Source organism: Lucilia sericata, unplaced genomic scaffold (assembly GCF_015586225.1).
Source record: "Lucilia sericata isolate MDLA Ls3-8-SP2 unplaced genomic scaffold, ASM1558622v1 Contig000104F_arrow, whole genome shotgun sequence".
NCBI classification, from domain to species: Eukaryota; Metazoa; Arthropoda; class Insecta; order Diptera; family Calliphoridae; genus Lucilia; species Lucilia sericata.
The window spans coordinates 83,262-102,595 of NW_023994136.1; the positions used below are offsets into that span (position 1 = coordinate 83,262).

Genomic DNA, 19,334 nt, shown 5'->3' on the forward strand with positions numbered 1-19,334 from the left:
CACCAAAGAGTAAAAATCTTTGTTAAAGAGAGATAATTCAATACAGAAAGAGAGCGATAATTTAATTTAAAATTTTTCTTGTTTAGAAAAAGTATTTCATATCGATGTGAATTGTATGCGATACTTCAGTTGGCTATAACAGCTCGTCGTTACTTGTCGGATATAACGGAAAGTTAAATTAAAGAAATGAAAACAAAATAAGAAAAATAAAATTGTGAAAGCAAAACAACATATGAACAATATTTAATATATTTTTAAACAATTTGCAAATTGTTGATTGAAACAAACAATTAAGGCAAAATTTGCAAAAATAAAAAACGATAAAATAAACCAGAATAAATATAAAAAGTTTTATATAAAAAAAATCGAATTAAAATCAATTTAAATGGAAACTTTTTGTACACTTATAAATTTGTGTCATTACAACAAATGTCGTGGCTACATAAAGTCAAACATATATAGACCAAATACTTAAATACTGCAACAATAAAAAACGAAAATTTATTTATTAATTTTATAAATAGCAAAAAACCTATAAAAAATATTTGTTTTTTTTTTAAATATACATACCGACTTCCATATACTTAGGTATATATACGTTTATAAAACAAAAAAAAAAACAAAACAAAGTAGGAAACAAAGAAAAGAAAGAATAAACTCTTTAACCTGTAGCATTTGTGAATAATATAAAAACAAAAAAGTCGAATAAATAACAATAAAGAAGAAAGGCAAAAACAAAACAAAATACATAAACGACAGTAATAAAAAAAAAACTGCTGTAAAAATATACATTACATATTCAAGTACCTACATACATTTATTGTATCTGAAAGATACAAAATTTATCTAGTCAGCTGACGAAAATCACGTACTCTAGAGTAGAGAGTAAAACGAGTATCTTGAAGTGGCAAACAACGTGCAACGTGAATAAAAATATCCAAAATGTGGTGCATTGTAAATTTGCCAAACGGTACACAACAAGCCGTTAAATGGGATCCCAAAGCCATCGGCCAAGAATGCTTAGAAAAGGTAAATTTTAAAATTTTTTGATAATTTTCTTTAATTTTTTATAAGATTTGCTTAAAAAATTTTTTAATTATACATATAACTATTAATATAAATATCTATTGGTCCCTAAAATTCTTTTAAATTAAATTTAAATGCCGAAATTTTGGTTCTGATTTCAACAATGATGATTTTGTTAAAGAGATCAAGCCAATAATGTTGCCATATAACATTACAAGTATCTGAAGAAACAAATTTTTTTATAAAAAATATTTAAAGAGGGTTCAAAATTTTCCATTTAGTTGTAAAAAATATATGAAAAATAGTCAAGATTCTGATGCTATGCTGATTTTCAGTATTAAAATTTTCCGATATTTTTTGTACTTACTTTTTTGCCTATAAGCTAAAGTTTAACACGTTTTCAAAACCTACATCAACCAAAGATAAAATAAAATAATCTTATCTAGGAATTAAATGTTATTTAAAAAACTTTGTTTAAATAGCAAATAATGTTGTTTTTATGCCGCTGTAAATTTGTTATTTTCGAACGAATGTACATATGTAGTTGTTTTGACAAAAGTCCACAGAATTATAATTCAAAGTGTTATAAAGAGAATGACAAAATACAATCGTATCTATATAAATATATATTTTTATATAGATGTAGATAGATATTCGTATATACTTCGTTCGTACTAGCAAAGCAAAAAAAAAAAAACTTTAATAAACACGCACCTGGAAATTAACAAAACACCAAATGCTTCACGTTCAAAACTGTGTCCAAAGTTCAAGTCGTATACGGTGTTAACTTTTTTTAATAAAAATTAAATAAATAAGCTTGTTATTGTTTAACTATACTTTTCGATTTGTTACTAAATACATATTTAGCTATACTTTTATTTCTGATACCGATACTGATAAACACAAAATGACACTTAAACGAGTAGGTACTTACCTACAAATTCATTATCACTTGAAATACAAATTAAAAATTATGTATGTATGTATATGGGCAATTTGAAAAAATTAAAAAAATTTTGGAAACAATGAAGAAATCGCAATCTCAACTCCTTTGGACAATTTTTGCTAGGACCAATAGGTTTAAAGTTACACTCATTTGAATAAAACCCTGTATGATCAAAATGAACAACTTTGACCTCCTCTAACTGCGGCAGTTCTTGACCGATAGAGTTGAAAATTTGTGTGTATCCTTCTATCCAATAATACTAACATTGTTGCAAATTTCATCCAAATCGGAAGTACTCGATTTTAAAAGTTGGTTCACTTGACATGAAATTACCCATATAGGTACATATGTATAAGTATAAAACAAATAAAATTAAACCTTTATTTAACATTAATTAATCAACTTTATTTAGAATGCTTTTTTATCTTATCATTATTGAGTTCTTTTTTTTAATTTCACATTTTAACAAACAATGAACCTTATAAGATAAAGCTAAAATAAAATTAATAATACGTTCTACAAATTGTTATTACTTTATGAATAATTGCTTTATAATAATATAAAAATGCATAATTATTTATATTTATCTTTATCAATAAAATTTTGGTAATGAGTATTGTAGGTAATGTAGTTATTTCATACATTACTTGGTAATGAGTGATCGTTATCGTTATTTTTTAAATGGGATTTGTAGTCAATTACCTATAACGTATGTCTAATAGGAGATTGGTTAGTGGTTCTAACTCTAGTCGATATTAGACTTTTTTAAAAGAAATTTTGATTTAAAGAAATATTGATAACTTGTTAATGGAGCATTAAGTAAAGAAAATAACTGTAAAGTTTTAAATCCGGAAAAATCGGGTAAGCATATTTGTAACCAGTTATTTTTTGGTCATCGTCGAACAAAAATAAGTATTTATTCACCCAAAAAGTAACTACTTACACTTTGCTCCAATATTACTTGCCTACTTACCGGGTAAATAAAGATTTTGCTGTGTTATTACACCAAATGATAAAAAATTTCTTCATTCCCGGTAGTGCTATTGACTTTAATAACAATATTTAAAAAAAAACGGCTAATAAATGATTTAAAAATATAAAACCTTTTTAGAAACACTATAATTGTTCTGCTGTTTCACTACATTTTTGTATGTAATAAAAAATATATAAATTATATTGACATCATTTCTTCTTATTCACAAAAGATTTGAAAAATTTTGAACTTAGCAACAATTTCTCTGGCATTTCTTTCTTTATTTCTAAAAACAAATGTACATTTATTTATGGAAACTTTACTAAACTAAAATATAAATAAAATAAATATAAAAATTTGCCTGTATGTAAATATGTATTAATTAATATTTCCTTATTCATGCACGTGCATGTTATAAACAAATGTTTACACTTACAAACTTGCGCCAGTCAATAAACTGAATTCAAATTACATTTTTGATTACAATGCAAAATTATTAATTTACTAGAAATAACAGCCATAGGAATATATTTAATTTATTTAAATATTTAGTTGTGTAGTGATGTAAATGACATCCCATAAAGTTTGATTAAAAATTAAATGAAATAAATTGTTATCACTAGAATTTAATTATTTAGCATTTTTGTTTAGTTAGTAACTATTTCTAAATAGTATAATTAATAAACTAATAATATAAAAAATTTTAATGCTATTTAAAACAAAATGGTTTTATTGACCCCCGAGTAGTAGCAGGCACAAAGAATGAATAAATTTGTTTTAATTAAAACAAAAAAAATGTATAATGTTATTAAATTCCTGACAAGATTAAAAAAGTCTATTGCATTTTTAATTTATATGTGTAATTTTGTTAAAAATATTCTAAATTTTTTGTTTACATAATTACATTTTCAACCAAAAAGGGGTGTGACTCATTATTAATTATGATTATATTTATATTCTTTGAAAGTTATTATCATTACAACTTCGTTTTAAATAAATTGATAATAAATATATTAATAATTTATGGCATTAAAAATAGCATTATAAATTAGTAAATATTAAAAGATAATAAAAATTCGACTTTGCTTTCAAATTTGAGTAATCATTTTAAAAATATATTATCACAATAAATATATGATTTAGTATTGTTTACGAATGAAATGATTTGATTGAAATAATTCGTATTACTGGAATTTAATGTAAATGATAAAATTTGTAAAAATGAGTTAAAAACAAATGACGTCTACAACATTTTTCAAAAAGAAATTATTTTTTTTTTTTAGTAAAAACTCGATTTTTATAAAAAACTTCTCCTTTTTTGATTATATTTTTTTTATTTATTATATTTTATTATTATTAAAATTAATAAAAATTCCATAAAGACTTTTCAAAACAAAATTATTTTTTCTAAAAAAAGTCAATTTTTCATAAATAAGCAATTTCTCATAAAAAACTGGTTTATAGAAAATTAGATTTTAATTTTTCATTAACATTCGTATCAAAATCGGCTGCGTTTTCTATAAGGATCCTACCTTTCACTAGTTATATTACTGCATAACCAACTAACTAGTAACTTCTGGCAAATAATTGCCGGTTCACACAGGGAATCTTTTTTTTGGGAAACTTTTGATTTTGTGTTGATATTTCGTTCTCTTTTTCTCACACACAAAATCAAAAGTTTCCCTGTGAGAACCGCCACTAAAGTGTTAAAAATGTTGACAACATTTCGACATTTCTCATGAAGTTTATGAAAATAAATTCGAGAAAAAGGAGACAATCGGCCACTCGCAATAACATCCTCATGTTAAATGCAACAGTAAATAACATTTGCTAGTGGGTTGGAAATTCACTAGTTGTAGTTCTTAGTGGTCGTTGTCGAACTAGTTCGTCGTACTGCAGGGGACTTTAATTAACAGAGATGTAATTCTAACTTGTCAAACTGGATTTGTTAACAGCTTTGAACAAGTATATTCATTCCTATTCAATACTCAATTCAAATTTAAATATTTTTATTCATATTTGAATAGAAGAATTCAAAAAGGCATATTTTTTAAATCTTTTTGATGTTTTGTAGGTTATTTGTAGATTTTTATCTTTAATAATATGTATATAAAAATGTCCATCTTTGGATAATACATATTCTTTTTTTATTTATATACATATGTAAATATTTGTGTGTATACAGAAATAATTATTAAATTTAAAATTGAATTTTTTTATAAAATTTTTAATTTTTAATGCAATTTTTATATGTATGTGGAATCCTTAAAATACATTCGACTTGACAAAGAAATAGTACTTAAATAGAAATGTAAAGAAAACACACACATACGAGTAGGTATAGTAAAAAAAAAAACAATAACAAGAAAGAAAAATAAATATTTACAGTATCCAGACTCGTGTCAGGTTTTTTTTTATTTGGTTTATATGTTTATTATATCTATCTATGTAGTATATGTATAAATTATTAATTCTGCTAAAATCTGTATATTTAATAGTGTGTGGTATATAATACTTTATAGGTGTGGTATTTGTGGTAAAAAAAAACATAACATTTCTGAAATGTTGTTTATACATATTGTTGATATAGTATTTATTTATTATTGTTATTCCGCACAGAGCTGCCAGGTCGACAGGGTTTATACTTTTTGTAAGGAATTTTATATTATATATGTACATGCACTTTTTATTAAAATATCATTGATATTTATATTATAATTTGAATAAATTCAATTACACTTCCGATTAGAAGGTAACTTTCAGACACCCTAGTTAATTTTTATAGCTAAGCTATAATTTAAATTTTAAAATTTTAGAGGTTTAGGTTTTTCTTAAAGCCTGGCAACGTTGTCTCAAGTCTTTCTAAACATGTACAAAAATAGTATAAACTAATTTAAAACACACCTACATTTGAACATGTCCAAATGTACATACAATTTTTTAAATATTCAGCCAGAAGTGAAACAACTCGAAATCGATGTGCAAATTTGTTAACAAAACAATACAAATTTTGTAAATGTATGTGTGTAAGTATATACATATAACGGGGATGATATCAGAATTAAAATGAGATACTTCAAAAAAAAAGTACGTATTTAGGTACTATTATAAAGGTTTTTGTTAAGTACTATAATATGTAGTAAACAAGCAAGTTCATTAACCATTTATTTTTAATCAATTAGAAATATGTAGAAATTATTCTAATTCTGTTATTGATTTTTTTACTTAAATTCGTACAAAACAAATATTGTTTGCATACATACTAATGCGCTTATAAATTTTAATATGTTTACTATTTGTTAGAATATTTAAATTATTTTAAACTTAAAATATGCCTTTTTAATTAAATATGTTTTTAAGTAAACTTTTAATTAGAAATGTATAAATGTGTACTTTGAAATTATTTAATTTTATTTTTATTGATTTCAAAATTATTTCATACGGTACTTTCTCTGCTACTTAAAAACGTACCAAGGTGCCAAAATGTTTATAATTTTATAAATAACATACAAATACATATGTTTATACACTAGTATGTATGTATTTGTCAGTATACTAGTTTCTTTCTTTGTTCATATATTTATGAAGTTAAATCAGCTAAAATTTTATTTAAACAAAAATAATGGCAATTGCGTTTTTTTAACCTTAATCGAATTTTTATTTGTCTTCTTTTTTTAAAAAAATGTAATAAAAATAAATGTTTTTTTGTGGATAAATAACGAATAAATTTAGTTTATTTAAATTAAAGTGCTAAATTAAAAAACAAATCAAAGAATAACAAACCTTTTTACTAGAAATTTTGAAGATAAATTAAAAGGTTTTGGGAATAACAATATCTATTTCAAGTAAATCTTTTTAGAAAATCAAATAATTAAACTTATTATTCAAAACCGTTTGAACTTTTTAGTTCTTAATGACTCTTGTCAACAAAACCCGTTTTCAAGGAAATAACTTAAAATACGTTCAAGCACTTTTGATGTTTCTTATTTTAACACAAATCGGTTTAACTGGTCCAGAAGTAAAAATATCTTATTAAATTGTTACAAAGAAGGGAAATTTTTAGTGCATACACCTTAATAAGTAAGTCGCCTTTATTTGATATGAGAAAAAACTACAGAGCAATAACATAACAATCAGAGCCAACTCTTTGCCGGCATTTAAGTACATTTATCATTGAAAATAATAAACAATACGTCATCATCAAGATCACTCGCTGAACGCGTGCTTCTAGATATGTAACATTTAACGTTGATTTTTTTTATTTTATTCATTATATTAAATAAATAAAATACATACATATCTACATTCTCATACGAGCAGACAGACAGAATATCTTTACAAACATTTGTATTTGAAAAGTACAATACAAAGTGCAATTAAAGCAATATATATAAGAGTATTAATAGGAACATCTCTAAGATATTAAATTCAATAAATATACTTATAAGTAGATACAATATGTATGTATGTAAATATATACATATTTATGTATGTTTAGACTTTAAGTTCATGCACGACAAGAATGACTACAAAACCTGGAAGTTAAGCCAGCTTTATACCTGTTATGTATGTATAATTGAATGTATCTATGAATTTAACATATTTACATACATGCATAGGTTTTAATTAAAATTATAAATACTAACCAACAATAGCAACAACAATGTACTAAGTAGATACATATGTATGTTTGTATGTATATTTCTGCAAACAAGTGTGTATGTACTTAGTAAGTATCTCCCTCAAATTCATCAACTTCAACATCATCATCATCATCACTATCTTCTTTCTATGAACACTGTAAAACACATTGATCGATGAAAACAAGCATGAGCAACACAGCAGTGTTCAAAGTCCAAGTTTTGTTTGGGTCGCAGTCCAAAGTCCAATTTCAAAATATTATTTTAGCTTTTTCTACAAAATACTCAAAATTTGGGGTCTCCGTTTTGACGGTAATTCCAACGTGATTCTCTCTAGTCTTTGGGTTTCGTTGAGAGACCAAAACAAACCACAAAAAAAAGATCTTTACACTTGAACACATTCTAAGTTTCAATTACAGCGACACATACAACATGTTGCTCTTTGGCTCTTTGCAAAAATTAAGATACAAAAAATGTATATTTTACCTGTTATTTTACAATTTAATTCTCTTAGTTGTATGATAATTTCGCATTTTTCTCTTGCTTAAAGTTGCCAGATACAATTTTTAAACTAGTTGTCTAGAGAAAGGCTTGAAAGAAAAACGTATAAAGCAATTATTATATTGAAAGTTTTGTATGTAAATACTTATTATCTATCTTAAAGTTTTATAAAAACAGTTAATTAAGTCACTTAACTTAAGTTTTTGATTAGATAAAAATAGTAAAGTGTTTTTAGGTCTTTCCAGAAAATACAATTCTCGATTTCTACCTTATAAAATAAAACAGTCACGGGACTAATTCTGGCCTCCCACTTTTATTATTTAAAAGATTTTGTTTCTTTTTCCTAAAAAATTTATGACTTAACGATAAATAATAATACTAATGCAAAATATTTCCTAAACAAAATATACATATGTATATGTATGTATCTATTTTTTCTGGCTAAAAATAATAAAATTTTGAAATCACGTGAAAATGTTTTTCAATGTTTTTAAATAAAATTCAAATATTAAAAGGTCAAATTTTAAAAACTCTACTCGAATTATTAAATTTGATGAAATCTATCTTATGAATACCAAATTAATAAAACAATTTAATAACATCTATTAAATTTAAAGTATTTCTCTTTAATTGAAACACAATTTAATTGAGAATGTTTCTTTGCATCGAACACAGGAGACGAAGAGTGAGATAAGAGCATAACTATTTACTTAGAGATAAATTAATTGTATCTGAAAGTCATAAACATCTGTATCAAAATAATAACAATAATAATATTATTGAATAGTTGGTCCATTTGCTGCTACCCATGAGTACATGACTAAAGCTGCATTCGCATCGTACATCCATACATATATTTCTGAATCGATGAACATTTGTATGTAAGAATGTGCGAATTTGTGTGTTTGCGGATTTGGTATTTCTCATAATGTTTTTTTTTTATACTTTTTGGACTTTGTACTTTTCAATTTAGCGGCAAATGTTTTATACTCGTGTTTACGAATGAGTGACTGTTTTATATTTATTTATACATACAGATACATACAGCTGTATATATACTAGATACAACTGTTGTTGTTTTATTTATAATTTTAGTTTTTATTGTTATTTTTGCACATAGATACAAACATATCTATGAATGTATCCACAAGTATCTACATTAACATCTATGTACGAGTATGTTGTATGTCCAAATGAAAAATATGGAGTTTGTATAAAATCTTTGTGGTAATACCACGTTGTCATTGAATTGATTCTGTTGATTATTAATAAACAAACACTTTTCAGTTTAAACAATTTTGAGGAAATTATTATCATTTCTATAAATGTATCTTTCTTTGATACACGAATATCTACACATTCATATGTATGTATATGTACATTAGGGAGATGACTTTTTATGAGAAAAAAATTATGAAATAAAAATCTTTAAAATACAACTGAAAATCTTAAAGTTCAAAGCTCCTATACTTAGCACTTTTTAATCATATGGCGAAATTAACTTTTGATTTTTGTTTTATTGCAGGTGTGTAAAGCATTGGGTGTTATATGCGAAATGGAATATTTCGGCTTAGAACATTGGGTTCCCAATCAAAAAGAATCTCGCACTCATCAGTGGATTAATTTGCGCAATCGACTTTCTTGCGATGGTGGAAGTGGTAGTGGCATACAGTTGATGTTGGCATTGCGTGTCAAATTTTGGGTTCCGGTTCATTTCATTTTGCAGGAAAGTGTGCGTAATTTATTCTATATGCAAGCAAAAGCTGACCTATTGGAAGGACGTTTATGTGCGAGAAGCTGGTCGAGTGCTGCCAAGCTTGCGGCGCTCTTATGTCAAGCTGATGGTTTGCGTTTCAATGAAGCTTCACTGAAATCCGAATGTCCTCTAAAAATTAAAAGAGAACAAGAACGCTTAAAGCAACTTCTCCAACAGCAGCAGCAACAACAGCTCCAGCAGCAACAACTTCAACAACAGCAGCATGGTGCCACTGGAAAAGAACGTAAAGAAAAAGACTATGTGCTTTCTTTTAAGAAACGTCGTTTATCGAAGCAAAAGTCTGTGGAAAATATAGATAATGATGCTCAATTATCTTCCCAGACTTCAACCTCAAATTCTGCTACAACGGTCTCAACAAGTAACTTACGCCAAGCGGAAAACAACAACAAATCTACCTCTAGTACAAATGAAAATTCAACCAAAGTATCTGATGATGTAAATAGTACCTGTGATAATAAACCCCAAGAAACGGATATATCCATAGAGAAACGTATAGCAGCGTCACCGCTACGTATATACCAAGATTATATAATTACTCCCACAAGTGATGAAGCCGACAATGAAATGCCTGAAGATTTCCTCAAGCAAATTGCCGTGGAGCACGGTAAATTGTCTATGCTAAAGATGTCGCCCAAATCCGCCAAATATTGGCTGCTTCAAGAAATCCAAGATTTACCCGGTTATGGCGAAGAAGTTTTCAGTGGCGTTACAACTTCGGAAACTTCACAATCTTGCGATATAGCAGTGGGTGCCCATGGTATTAAAGTTTCCTCTGGAGATAACGAAAAAAAGTAAGTAATAAATATTGACCATTTAAAAAGTGTACATCATGCTAATTTTAATATTCTATTTATTTTAGCATTCCCTTTAGTGCAATAGCGGCGGCTAAATCGTTTCGGCGCACATTTAAATTGGAATACGTAGACGATCATAATAATCGAAAAGAAATAGAGATAAAGTTACCAAAGCATGCAATTGCAGCTGGCCTGTACAGATCAATAACTGAACGACATGCCTTTTACGTTTGCGATAAAGTAAGGGGTGTAGTAACGAATCAATTTACCCGCGATCTTAAAGGAACCATAGCTTCAATGTTTAAAGAAGATACTGAACTTGGAAAGCGATATGTTTTCGATATTCAACATACCAGTCGGGAAGTACATGATCAAGCTCGTCGCATATTACATGAACGGGGTATTGAAACATCGACTCATGGTGCTGGTGCTGGTTTGGGAGATATTGCTCGCTATATACCCCATTTAGCCGAAAGCGCAGATGCTGAAGATCCAAATGTTAAAAGTGTTTCTTCTATGGCAAGTAAATTGGATATGGTGATACGTGAAAAAGAAGAAAGGGAGGCTGCCATTGAGCGATGTGTGGATTCGAGAATTTCGGAGGCTATGACATGTAAGATTTGTATGGATCATGCCATAAATACGATGTTCAACCCCTGCTGCCACGTCATGGCATGTGACCAATGTGCAGCTAAATGCGATAATTGTCCAAATTGTCGGGTGAAAATCACAAATGTTGTTAAAATCTTTTTACCCCCCGAACTGCGAACAACTCAATCAAGTCCGTCGTGTAGCAGTAAGAGTACAAATGGCTTGAAATCAGATGGCCATCAATCGAATACTAGCAAAATATCAACGGCTGCCTAGAATTGGTGTCTACATCTATTTTAGTTCACTAGTTAGTGTTACATATTATGAAATGGTTTTGTGTAACTTTCGCAGATCATTTAAATATTTTTAGAGTTTTTTAAAAATGTTCGTTGCAATTTTTAAATGCGAATAACAATTAATTACAATTTATTTAATTCCTTCAATTAGCATTTAAGTAATATTTTTGCTTTTATTTAAACGTTTATAATTTAACTATCTACATACATACATGTGTATGTATATATATGTGAAATTTATATGTATATTTATTTATGTGTTAATTTTTTTTATAAAAACATTAAAATTGCATTATATTATGTTTGGTTAGATAGAAATGTACGTAACTTTTATAATGTAAATAAGTGTATAAATATTATTTTTCAGTTACGTCCTTAAACTAGATCACAAATTAAATGTTGTTGCATATATTGTTATATTTTTTTAACTCCTAATCATTGTCGCAATCAAACAATGCAAATAGATATTTAAAATGTTATTAAAATAATTATTTATAAAATAATAATAATATACGAGTTATGTTATTAAAATAAAAACGATTTACAAAATAATTTTGAAATCTATAAGAAGTAAATAAATATTTGCCTTTTTATTATACTTTTACCCTCTTATTCATAAACAACATTTTATTTTATAAAACAAAATTCCCATACGAATTTTGATTTGCAAACAGTTTATAAAATAAAAGTTTGTTTATGAATAAGTCTATTATTTTCTGCCACAAGTTAAATTAATTAAACCTAAGTCCTAACCCTCTAGGATAAAGTTTGAGGCCTAGAACTGCAAAAATTTGACATTCAAGATTAGTACCTAAGCTGAGTACGAATTTCCGAACAAAATTTCAGAACGATTTTACTACAAAAATTTTTTTTGTCATCTCAAAATTTTTCAAAATTTTCTCTTCATTTGGGGGTTCTTGTCTTGACTTTAGTAAATTATTTGCTAGTTGAGGCAAGAACAGAACAATAACAAAACTAAAACTGAACTAGAACTGAAGAGAATTGATCTAAAATTTTATAATTTTTTACCTTTTATCTTATAAAGGTATTTCTGTGACCGAAGCCTAAGGCAAATCACATACTGGCAGACGCAATGCCTCGGCACTGTGGCATCTATGAGCACCATGGTCCCTAGTGTTTCCAATGGATCCACTGCAGAATCAGTTACACGCTCACCTTTAAGATCTAGCTTAAGAAAATCTTGACCAAGACCAGAAATCGTCTTGGGTATACAAAATCCCGGCTACTCGGGATCAGGTAACTCACCACCCATGCGACGTAATAGTTGTGTTAAGAGAGTGCGCAAACAAATACACAGCACGGAAGTTTGGTATCATCATTCTCTATGTGTATAAACAAATCTGTTTCAATCCATCTGTTTCTTTTCCAATGAACGACGCATGTAAACAAAAGTGAAACAGTCTGGCAATACTTCAATGTTTACATTTTGTGCAGCTGAAGTTTTTTTATTTGTGTGTTCATTGAAAATGTTGAAAAAATAAAATAATTGGTGAAAATATACAAAATATAAACGAAAAAAGGACAAGCAAATAAAATGTTTTCCATATGTAAGAATTCTCATCCTGCAACAGCAGTTGAATTTGCTATAACATGCCGATTCTTTAACAATATCGAAGAAAATGTGGTGGTTGCCGGCGCCAATATTTTAAAAATCTATAGAATTCATCCAAATATTGATGGAAGCCAAAGACAGCAAAAATTAAATCCAAATGACTTAAGAGCGCCTTCAAAGATGCGTTTAGAGTGTCTTGCATCGTATACTCTATACGGAAATGTAATGTCTTTGCAAAGTGTAACTTTGACGGGATCCATGAGAGACGCACTTCTTATAAGTTTTAAGGATGCCAAGTTGTCAGTTGTTCAACATGACCCAGACACGTTTGCACTGAAAACATTATCGTTGCATTTCTTTGAAGAGGAAGAGATCAGAGATGGCTGGACCGGTCGCTATTATATTCCAATGGTACGTGTTGACCCCGATGCTCGGTGTGCTGTCATGCTGGTGTACGGTAAGCGTTTAGTTGTTCTGCCATTTCGTAAAGAAAACGGTATAGATGAAATTGAGATGGCAGATGTTAAGCCTATTAAAAAGGCCCCCACTGCCATAGTGGCACGCACTCCTATTCTGGCTTCCTATCTTATTGCACTTAGAGACCTCGACGAGAAAATCGACAATGTTTTAGATTTGCAATTTTTACATGGCTACTATGAACCAACTTTACTAATATTGTACGAACCTGTGCGTACATTCCCTGGCCGTGTAGCTGTCCGCGCTGACACTTGCGTATTGGTTGCGATTTCTTTAAATATACAACAACGTGTTCATCCCATTATATGGACAGTTACGGGTTTGCCATTTGATTGCTTGCAAGTATTTCCCATACAAAAGCCAATTGGTGGCTGTTTAGTAACGACCGTAAATGCTATAATATATCTTAATCAAAGTGTTCCTCCTTATGGAGTGTCCTTGAATAGTTCAGCTGACCATAGCACTGGTTTTCCTCTGAAACCACAAGATGGTGTCCGTATAAGTCTCGATGCCGCTAATATTGCGTTCATAGATGTCGATAAATTAGTTGTATCGTTACGTAGTGGCGAACTATATGTTGTTACCTTGTGTGTCGACTCGATGCGAACGGTACGTAACTTTCACTTCCATAAGGCCGCAGCAAGTGTTCTTACCAGCTGTATGTGTGTAGTTCAAAGTGAATACCTATTCCTCGGATCTCGTTTGGGCAATTCCCTGTTACTTCACTTTACAGAAGAAGATCAAAGCACTGTAATAACATTAGATGAAGTTGAAATGTCTGATGCTAACAATGTAGTAAACGAGGAATCCCGTAAAGGTCGTCGCATTGAAGATGAGGAGCTGGAAGTATATGGGTCCGGAACAAAGACCTCTGTTCAGCTGCGAAAATATATTTTTGAAGTTTGCGATAGTTTGCTCAATGTTGGTCCAATTAATTTTATGTGTGCCGGTGAAAGAGTTGAGTTCGAAGAGGGCGGTACCACATTGCGCCCTCAAGCTAACCAGTTGTGTGATTTAAAAATAGATGTTGTGGCTTCCAGTGGCCACAGTAAGAATGGCTCCCTATGTGTGTTCGTTAACTGTATTAATCCTCAAGTTATAACCTCGTTCGAGTTAGAAGGATGCCTTGATGTTTGGACATTATATGACGATGTGAGTAAAAAGACATCTCGCCACGACCACCACGATTTCATGATATTGTCTCAACGCACATCAACACTGGTCTTGCAAACTGGCGAAGAGATTAATGAAATTGAAAATACTGGATTCTGTTGCACTCAACCAACAATTTTTGTTGGAAACTTGGGACAAAATCGATTTATTGTCCAGGTCACTACCCGTTCAGTTCGACTGTTGCAGGGAAAGCGTCTCATACAAAATGTACCGATAGATGAAGGAGCTCCTGTTGTACAAGTATCAATAGCTGATCCTTATGTTTGTCTTAGAGTACTTCATGGCAAAGTTATAACACTAGCTCTTCGCGAAACGAAAGGAACACCTCGTTTGGCTATTAACAAGAATACAATAAGTAGTATTCCAGCAGTTATATCTTTGGCCGCATATAAAGACTTATCGGGTTTGTTTACTACCAAGTCTGATGAGGTCTTAAATCTTACAGGCAGTGGCGGTAATTCATTGTACAGTGGCTTGGGCTATATGAAAGCAGAACCTAACATGAAAATCGAAGATGAAGAAGACTTATTGTACGGTGAATCGGGAAATGCGTTTAAAATGAATAGTATGGCTGACTTGGCAAAACAATCAAAGCAAAAGAATTCAGACTGGTGGAGGCGTTTGTTGGTACAGGTGAAACCTTCTTATTGGTTGGTAGTTGCAAGAGAGAGCGGTACTCTGGAAATCTACTCTATGCCAGATATGAAGTTAATGTATTTGGTGAATGACGTAGGCAACGGTGATACGGTTCTCACTGATTCCATGGAATTTGTACCAGTGACTCTGAATCAACAGGACAATAAACAAGGAATTCTTCTAAATTGTATGCCACAGCATGTTAACTCTCCTCCGGTGCAGGAAATAGCAATGGTTGGATTAGGAAATAATGGCAGTAGGCCGTTACTCATGATACGAACCCGTCTAGAATTGATAATTTATCAGGCATATCGATACGGAAAAGGTCATATGAAGGTTCGTTTTAGAAAATTACAAAGCATCAATATGTTGGATGAAGATTCGAAACCTATGGACGTTGACGAAGAATATGCTGATTCATTGGATTCATATAATTTACAAGACCGCTACATAAGTAAACTCCGTTATTTTTCAAATATATCAGGGCTAAACGGCGTAGTAGTGTGTGGCCCCAATCCTTGCTTTATATTTTTGACGGGTAAAGGCGAAATGAGAGTTCACAAAATATTTGGAAATGGATATTTACGTAGTTTTGCGCCGTTTAACAATGTAAACTGCCCACAAGGATTTTTGTGTTTTGATACAACATTCGATCTAAAAATATGCATTCTTCCAACCTATCTCACCTATGACTCACCATGGCCTGTGAGAAAAGTTCCTCTCCGTTGTACACCCCGTCAAATTGTATATCATAGAGAAAACCGCGTCTACTGTCTCGTCACTCAAACAGATGAAGCCAGTAACAAATATTTCCGCTTCAACGGCGAAGACAAAGAACTAACAGAGGAGAATAAGGGCGAACGATTCATATACCCGAATGCTTCTAAATTTAGCATTGTTCTTATGAGCCCGGAAACCTGGGAAATTGTTCCAGATGCGTCAATTGAATTTGAGAGTTGGGAACATGTTACAGCATTTCAGATAGTGAAGCTCGCATATGAAGGTACCCGGTCGGGCCTTAAAGAATATCTGTGCATTGGAACGAACTTTAATTACAGCGAAGACATAACGTCTCGCGGAAACATTCACGTTTACGATATAATCGAGGTAGTTCCCGAACCCGGCAAGCCATTGACTAAGTTTAAACTGAAAGAAATATTTAAGAAAGAACAGAAAGGTCCCGTATCGGCTATTGCAGATGTTCTTGGTTTTCTGGTTACAGCCCTGGGTCAAAAAATTTACCTTTGGCAATTAAAAGACGACGATTTAATTGGAGTTGCATTTATCGATACCAATATTTACGTTCATCAGATAATTTCTATAAAATCTCTGATTTTAATTGCTGACGTTTACAAATCTGTTAGTTTACTTCGTTTTCAAGAAGAGTTCCGCACATTGTCATTGGCTTCGAGAGACTTTAATCCATTAGAAGTTTATGGAGTGGAGTTTATGGTAGACAATTCAAATCTTGGCTTTCTTGTTACCGACGCCGAAAGAAATTTTATTGTTTATATGTATCAACCTGAAGTTCGAGAGTCAATAGGAGGACAAAAACTTTTGCGAAAAGGTGACTTTCATCTTGGACAGGCCGTAAACACCATGTTTAGGGTACAATGTCATCAAAGAGGCCTCAATCATCGCTACCCATTTATGTATGAAAATAAACATATGGTGGTTTATGGGACTTTGGACGGTGCCATTGGCTATTGTTTACCACTGCCCGAAAAAGTATATCGCCGATTCCTTATGTTACAAAATGTCCTGCTGTCTTACCAGGAGCATCTATGTGGCTTAAATCCAAAAGAGTTTCGCACAATAAAAATGTCGAAAAAACTTTCTCTCAACCCAAGCCGCTGCATCATCGACGGCGATTTAATATGGTCATTCGCCAACATGACTGTTGCTGAACGTAATGAAGTATCTAAGAAAATTGGAACAAAAACTGAAGATATCTTAAGCGACCTACTAGAAATTGAAAGACTAACAGCAGTGTTTTAAAATTACTTTATATATACAAAAAATGAAATAAAACCATTGGCTGGTGCCAATAAACATAAAATTCATTAGTTTTACTTTGTTTTTACATTACAACAAGTACATAGTAGTTTGTATGTACCAAAAATTTACAAATAATCGCTCTTAAATTCTAATTGATTGTATGGAACTACAAAATTGTATTTCCTTGTTGATTTAAACGTTGGTTCAATTTTACATGAGTCTGGCGCTTCTTTTCTTCTTTAAATGCCTCAGCATTGGCCTTTTTCTCAATACGCCTTTCACTGCGGTATTCTTTAAGTAGCCTCTTGCGCTCCTTCTTTTCCTCGGGAGTTTCATCTTTTGGCCTTATAGACAGAACACTTAAAGTAGATAGAACTGATTTAGCACAGAGCGATTTGGGTCCCGAATTGCCGTTCTGGTCTGCGCTGTTGTCGAGTTTGGCCAAAGCTTTTGCGGTTAGCTGGTTAGTGTCACCATGTAAGACATGTAAGGGCATGCCTGTTTTAGGATCTATATCAATTTTTTGCACTCCTTGTGGAATAGATGACGAACAAGAGGTATTTCGACTTCTACGTTTTGGTTCGTCAATCAATTTGGGATGATTGTAAATGTTGGAACATGTTGAAAGAATTGATTCACAATCCCATTTCTTTTCTTTAGGATCTTCTACTTCAACTTCTACTAATTCCTCGTTGGGGTCATTATCACCATCAACAACGTTTCTATACTTTTCCAAACGTTTCTGATCCCATTCTTTATTGTATTCAATAATCTGATCTGATTTTTTAAATTGTTTCAAGCAATTTAATACATAGGGATGCTTCTGACCCCAAGACCCTTCAATTTCTTCTGTAGCAAGATCACCCAGTTCCGGGTCATCATAAGTGGCGTAGAAGCGTTCAAATCGATCATCCAAAAGTGTAAGCTGTTCATTACGTCGTATAACACTGGAAGACATAGAGTATTCCGTAAACTGTGACTTTGTTTCTTCATTAGCAAAACGACGTTCTCTCATTAGAGGACCCAAGCGATCCATTAACTCATTGTCATCCTCATCAAAATCGTCATCATCATCCATTAAATCATCAGAATCAAAGTCTTGACTTTCGTCATCAACATCAGATCCATAAGAATCCTCTTCGTCATCTTCTCCATCACCCATGGCCTGAATTACGAAATCATCTTCTAAAACGTTATCTTCATTTTCGAAATCGAAATCATCATCTAAAGCGGCTACTACATCTGGATCCCAATCTGGACGAGGACCTAGCTGAGGCACAGCCTTGTTCAGCATACCTTCATCTTCCTCAAACTCGGTAGCAAAAACAGAGCTAGGCAAGTTCAATTTTGGAGCAGTGGTCACTCTGCCTTCATCGACACGTTTTTTAGCTTGATTTGGATTTTCAACGTATTCCCAAACAACCTCTTGTTCAGGTTTTTTTAAATGCTGTAAATAGTCGTAATCATCGTCGAATTGAATTCCATACTTCTGTTGCTCCTCCTTTCGCTTGACCGGATCAAGTTCACTAGTTTGTTTATGAGGCTGACGAGCACCTGCCTCCACCAACACACGTTGTGGAGCTTCAGAGTCCGTAACTAATGGATCGTGCTGACTTCTGTGTACCAAATGAAATGTCACTGCATTTTTTCGATCGATGAAAGCCTTTTTGCCTTTACCCTAAACAAATAGAAAAATTATTAGCAAATAAGAATATAAAGCAAATGCTAATTTGTAAATAATACCATTTTATATTCGACAACTTTTTTAGGATAAAATTTAATTAAATTTGATGTAGGTTTTAGAACTTTTTAATATTTTTTTAACAAAAACAAAACACATGTGGATCACTGAAAATGTAGTGGAAAAAGGTACACAATTTTTAGTAGTGCCATATTTACGGGAAAGAAATTATTTGTAATCGAATGACAACAT

General features: G+C 30.9%; 3 protein-coding genes across 3 annotated transcripts; 2 read left to right on the forward strand and 1 right to left on the reverse strand.

Moving 5' to 3' along the window:
- Positions 1-124: 124 nt before the first annotated feature.
- LOC119600099 (E3 ubiquitin-protein ligase MYLIP) lies at positions 125-12,106 on the forward strand. Its single transcript, XM_037950157.1, has 3 exons — positions 125-1,029; positions 9,612-10,654; positions 10,723-12,106. The coding sequence occupies exons 1-3, from the start codon at positions 943-945 to the stop codon at positions 11,522-11,524; spliced, it is 1,932 nt and encodes a 643-aa protein (XP_037806085.1). The 5' UTR covers positions 125-942; the 3' UTR covers positions 11,525-12,106.
- An 879-nt stretch (positions 12,107-12,985) lies between these two features.
- LOC119600123 (cleavage and polyadenylation specificity factor subunit 1) lies at positions 12,986-17,462 on the forward strand. The gene has a single exon (XM_037950199.1). The coding sequence runs from the start codon at positions 13,100-13,102 to the stop codon at positions 17,399-17,401; it is 4,302 nt and encodes a 1,433-aa protein (XP_037806127.1). The 5' UTR covers positions 12,986-13,099; the 3' UTR covers positions 17,402-17,462.
- On the reverse strand, positions 17,458-19,304 carry LOC119600129 (protein LTV1 homolog). Its single transcript, XM_037950217.1, has 2 exons — positions 19,145-19,304; positions 17,458-19,079 (listed from the first exon to the last, which is right to left on the reverse strand). The coding sequence occupies exons 1-2, from the start codon at positions 19,145-19,147 to the stop codon at positions 17,568-17,570; spliced, it is 1,515 nt and encodes a 504-aa protein (XP_037806145.1). The 5' UTR covers positions 19,148-19,304; the 3' UTR covers positions 17,458-17,567.
- Between the last annotated feature and the right edge of the window lie 30 nt (positions 19,305-19,334).

What these genes read in the sequence shown, in the direction of transcription:
- LOC119600099 (XM_037950157.1), top strand. Translation starts at nt 943, where the DNA reads ATGTGGTGCATTGTAAATTTGCCAAACGGTACACAACAAGCCGTTAAA. An exon ending in GCCAAGAATGCTTAGAAAAG is followed by an intron (nt 1,030 to 9,611) that starts GTAAATTTTAAA and finishes GTTTTATTGCAG; the next exon opens with GTGTGTAAAGCATTGGGTGT. An exon ending in TCTGGAGATAACGAAAAAAA is followed by an intron (nt 10,655 to 10,722) that starts GTAAGTAATAAA and finishes TATTTATTTTAG; the next exon opens with CATTCCCTTTAGTGCAATAG.
- LOC119600123 (XM_037950199.1), top strand. Translation starts at nt 13,100, where the DNA reads ATGTTTTCCATATGTAAGAATTCTCATCCTGCAACAGCAGTTGAATTT.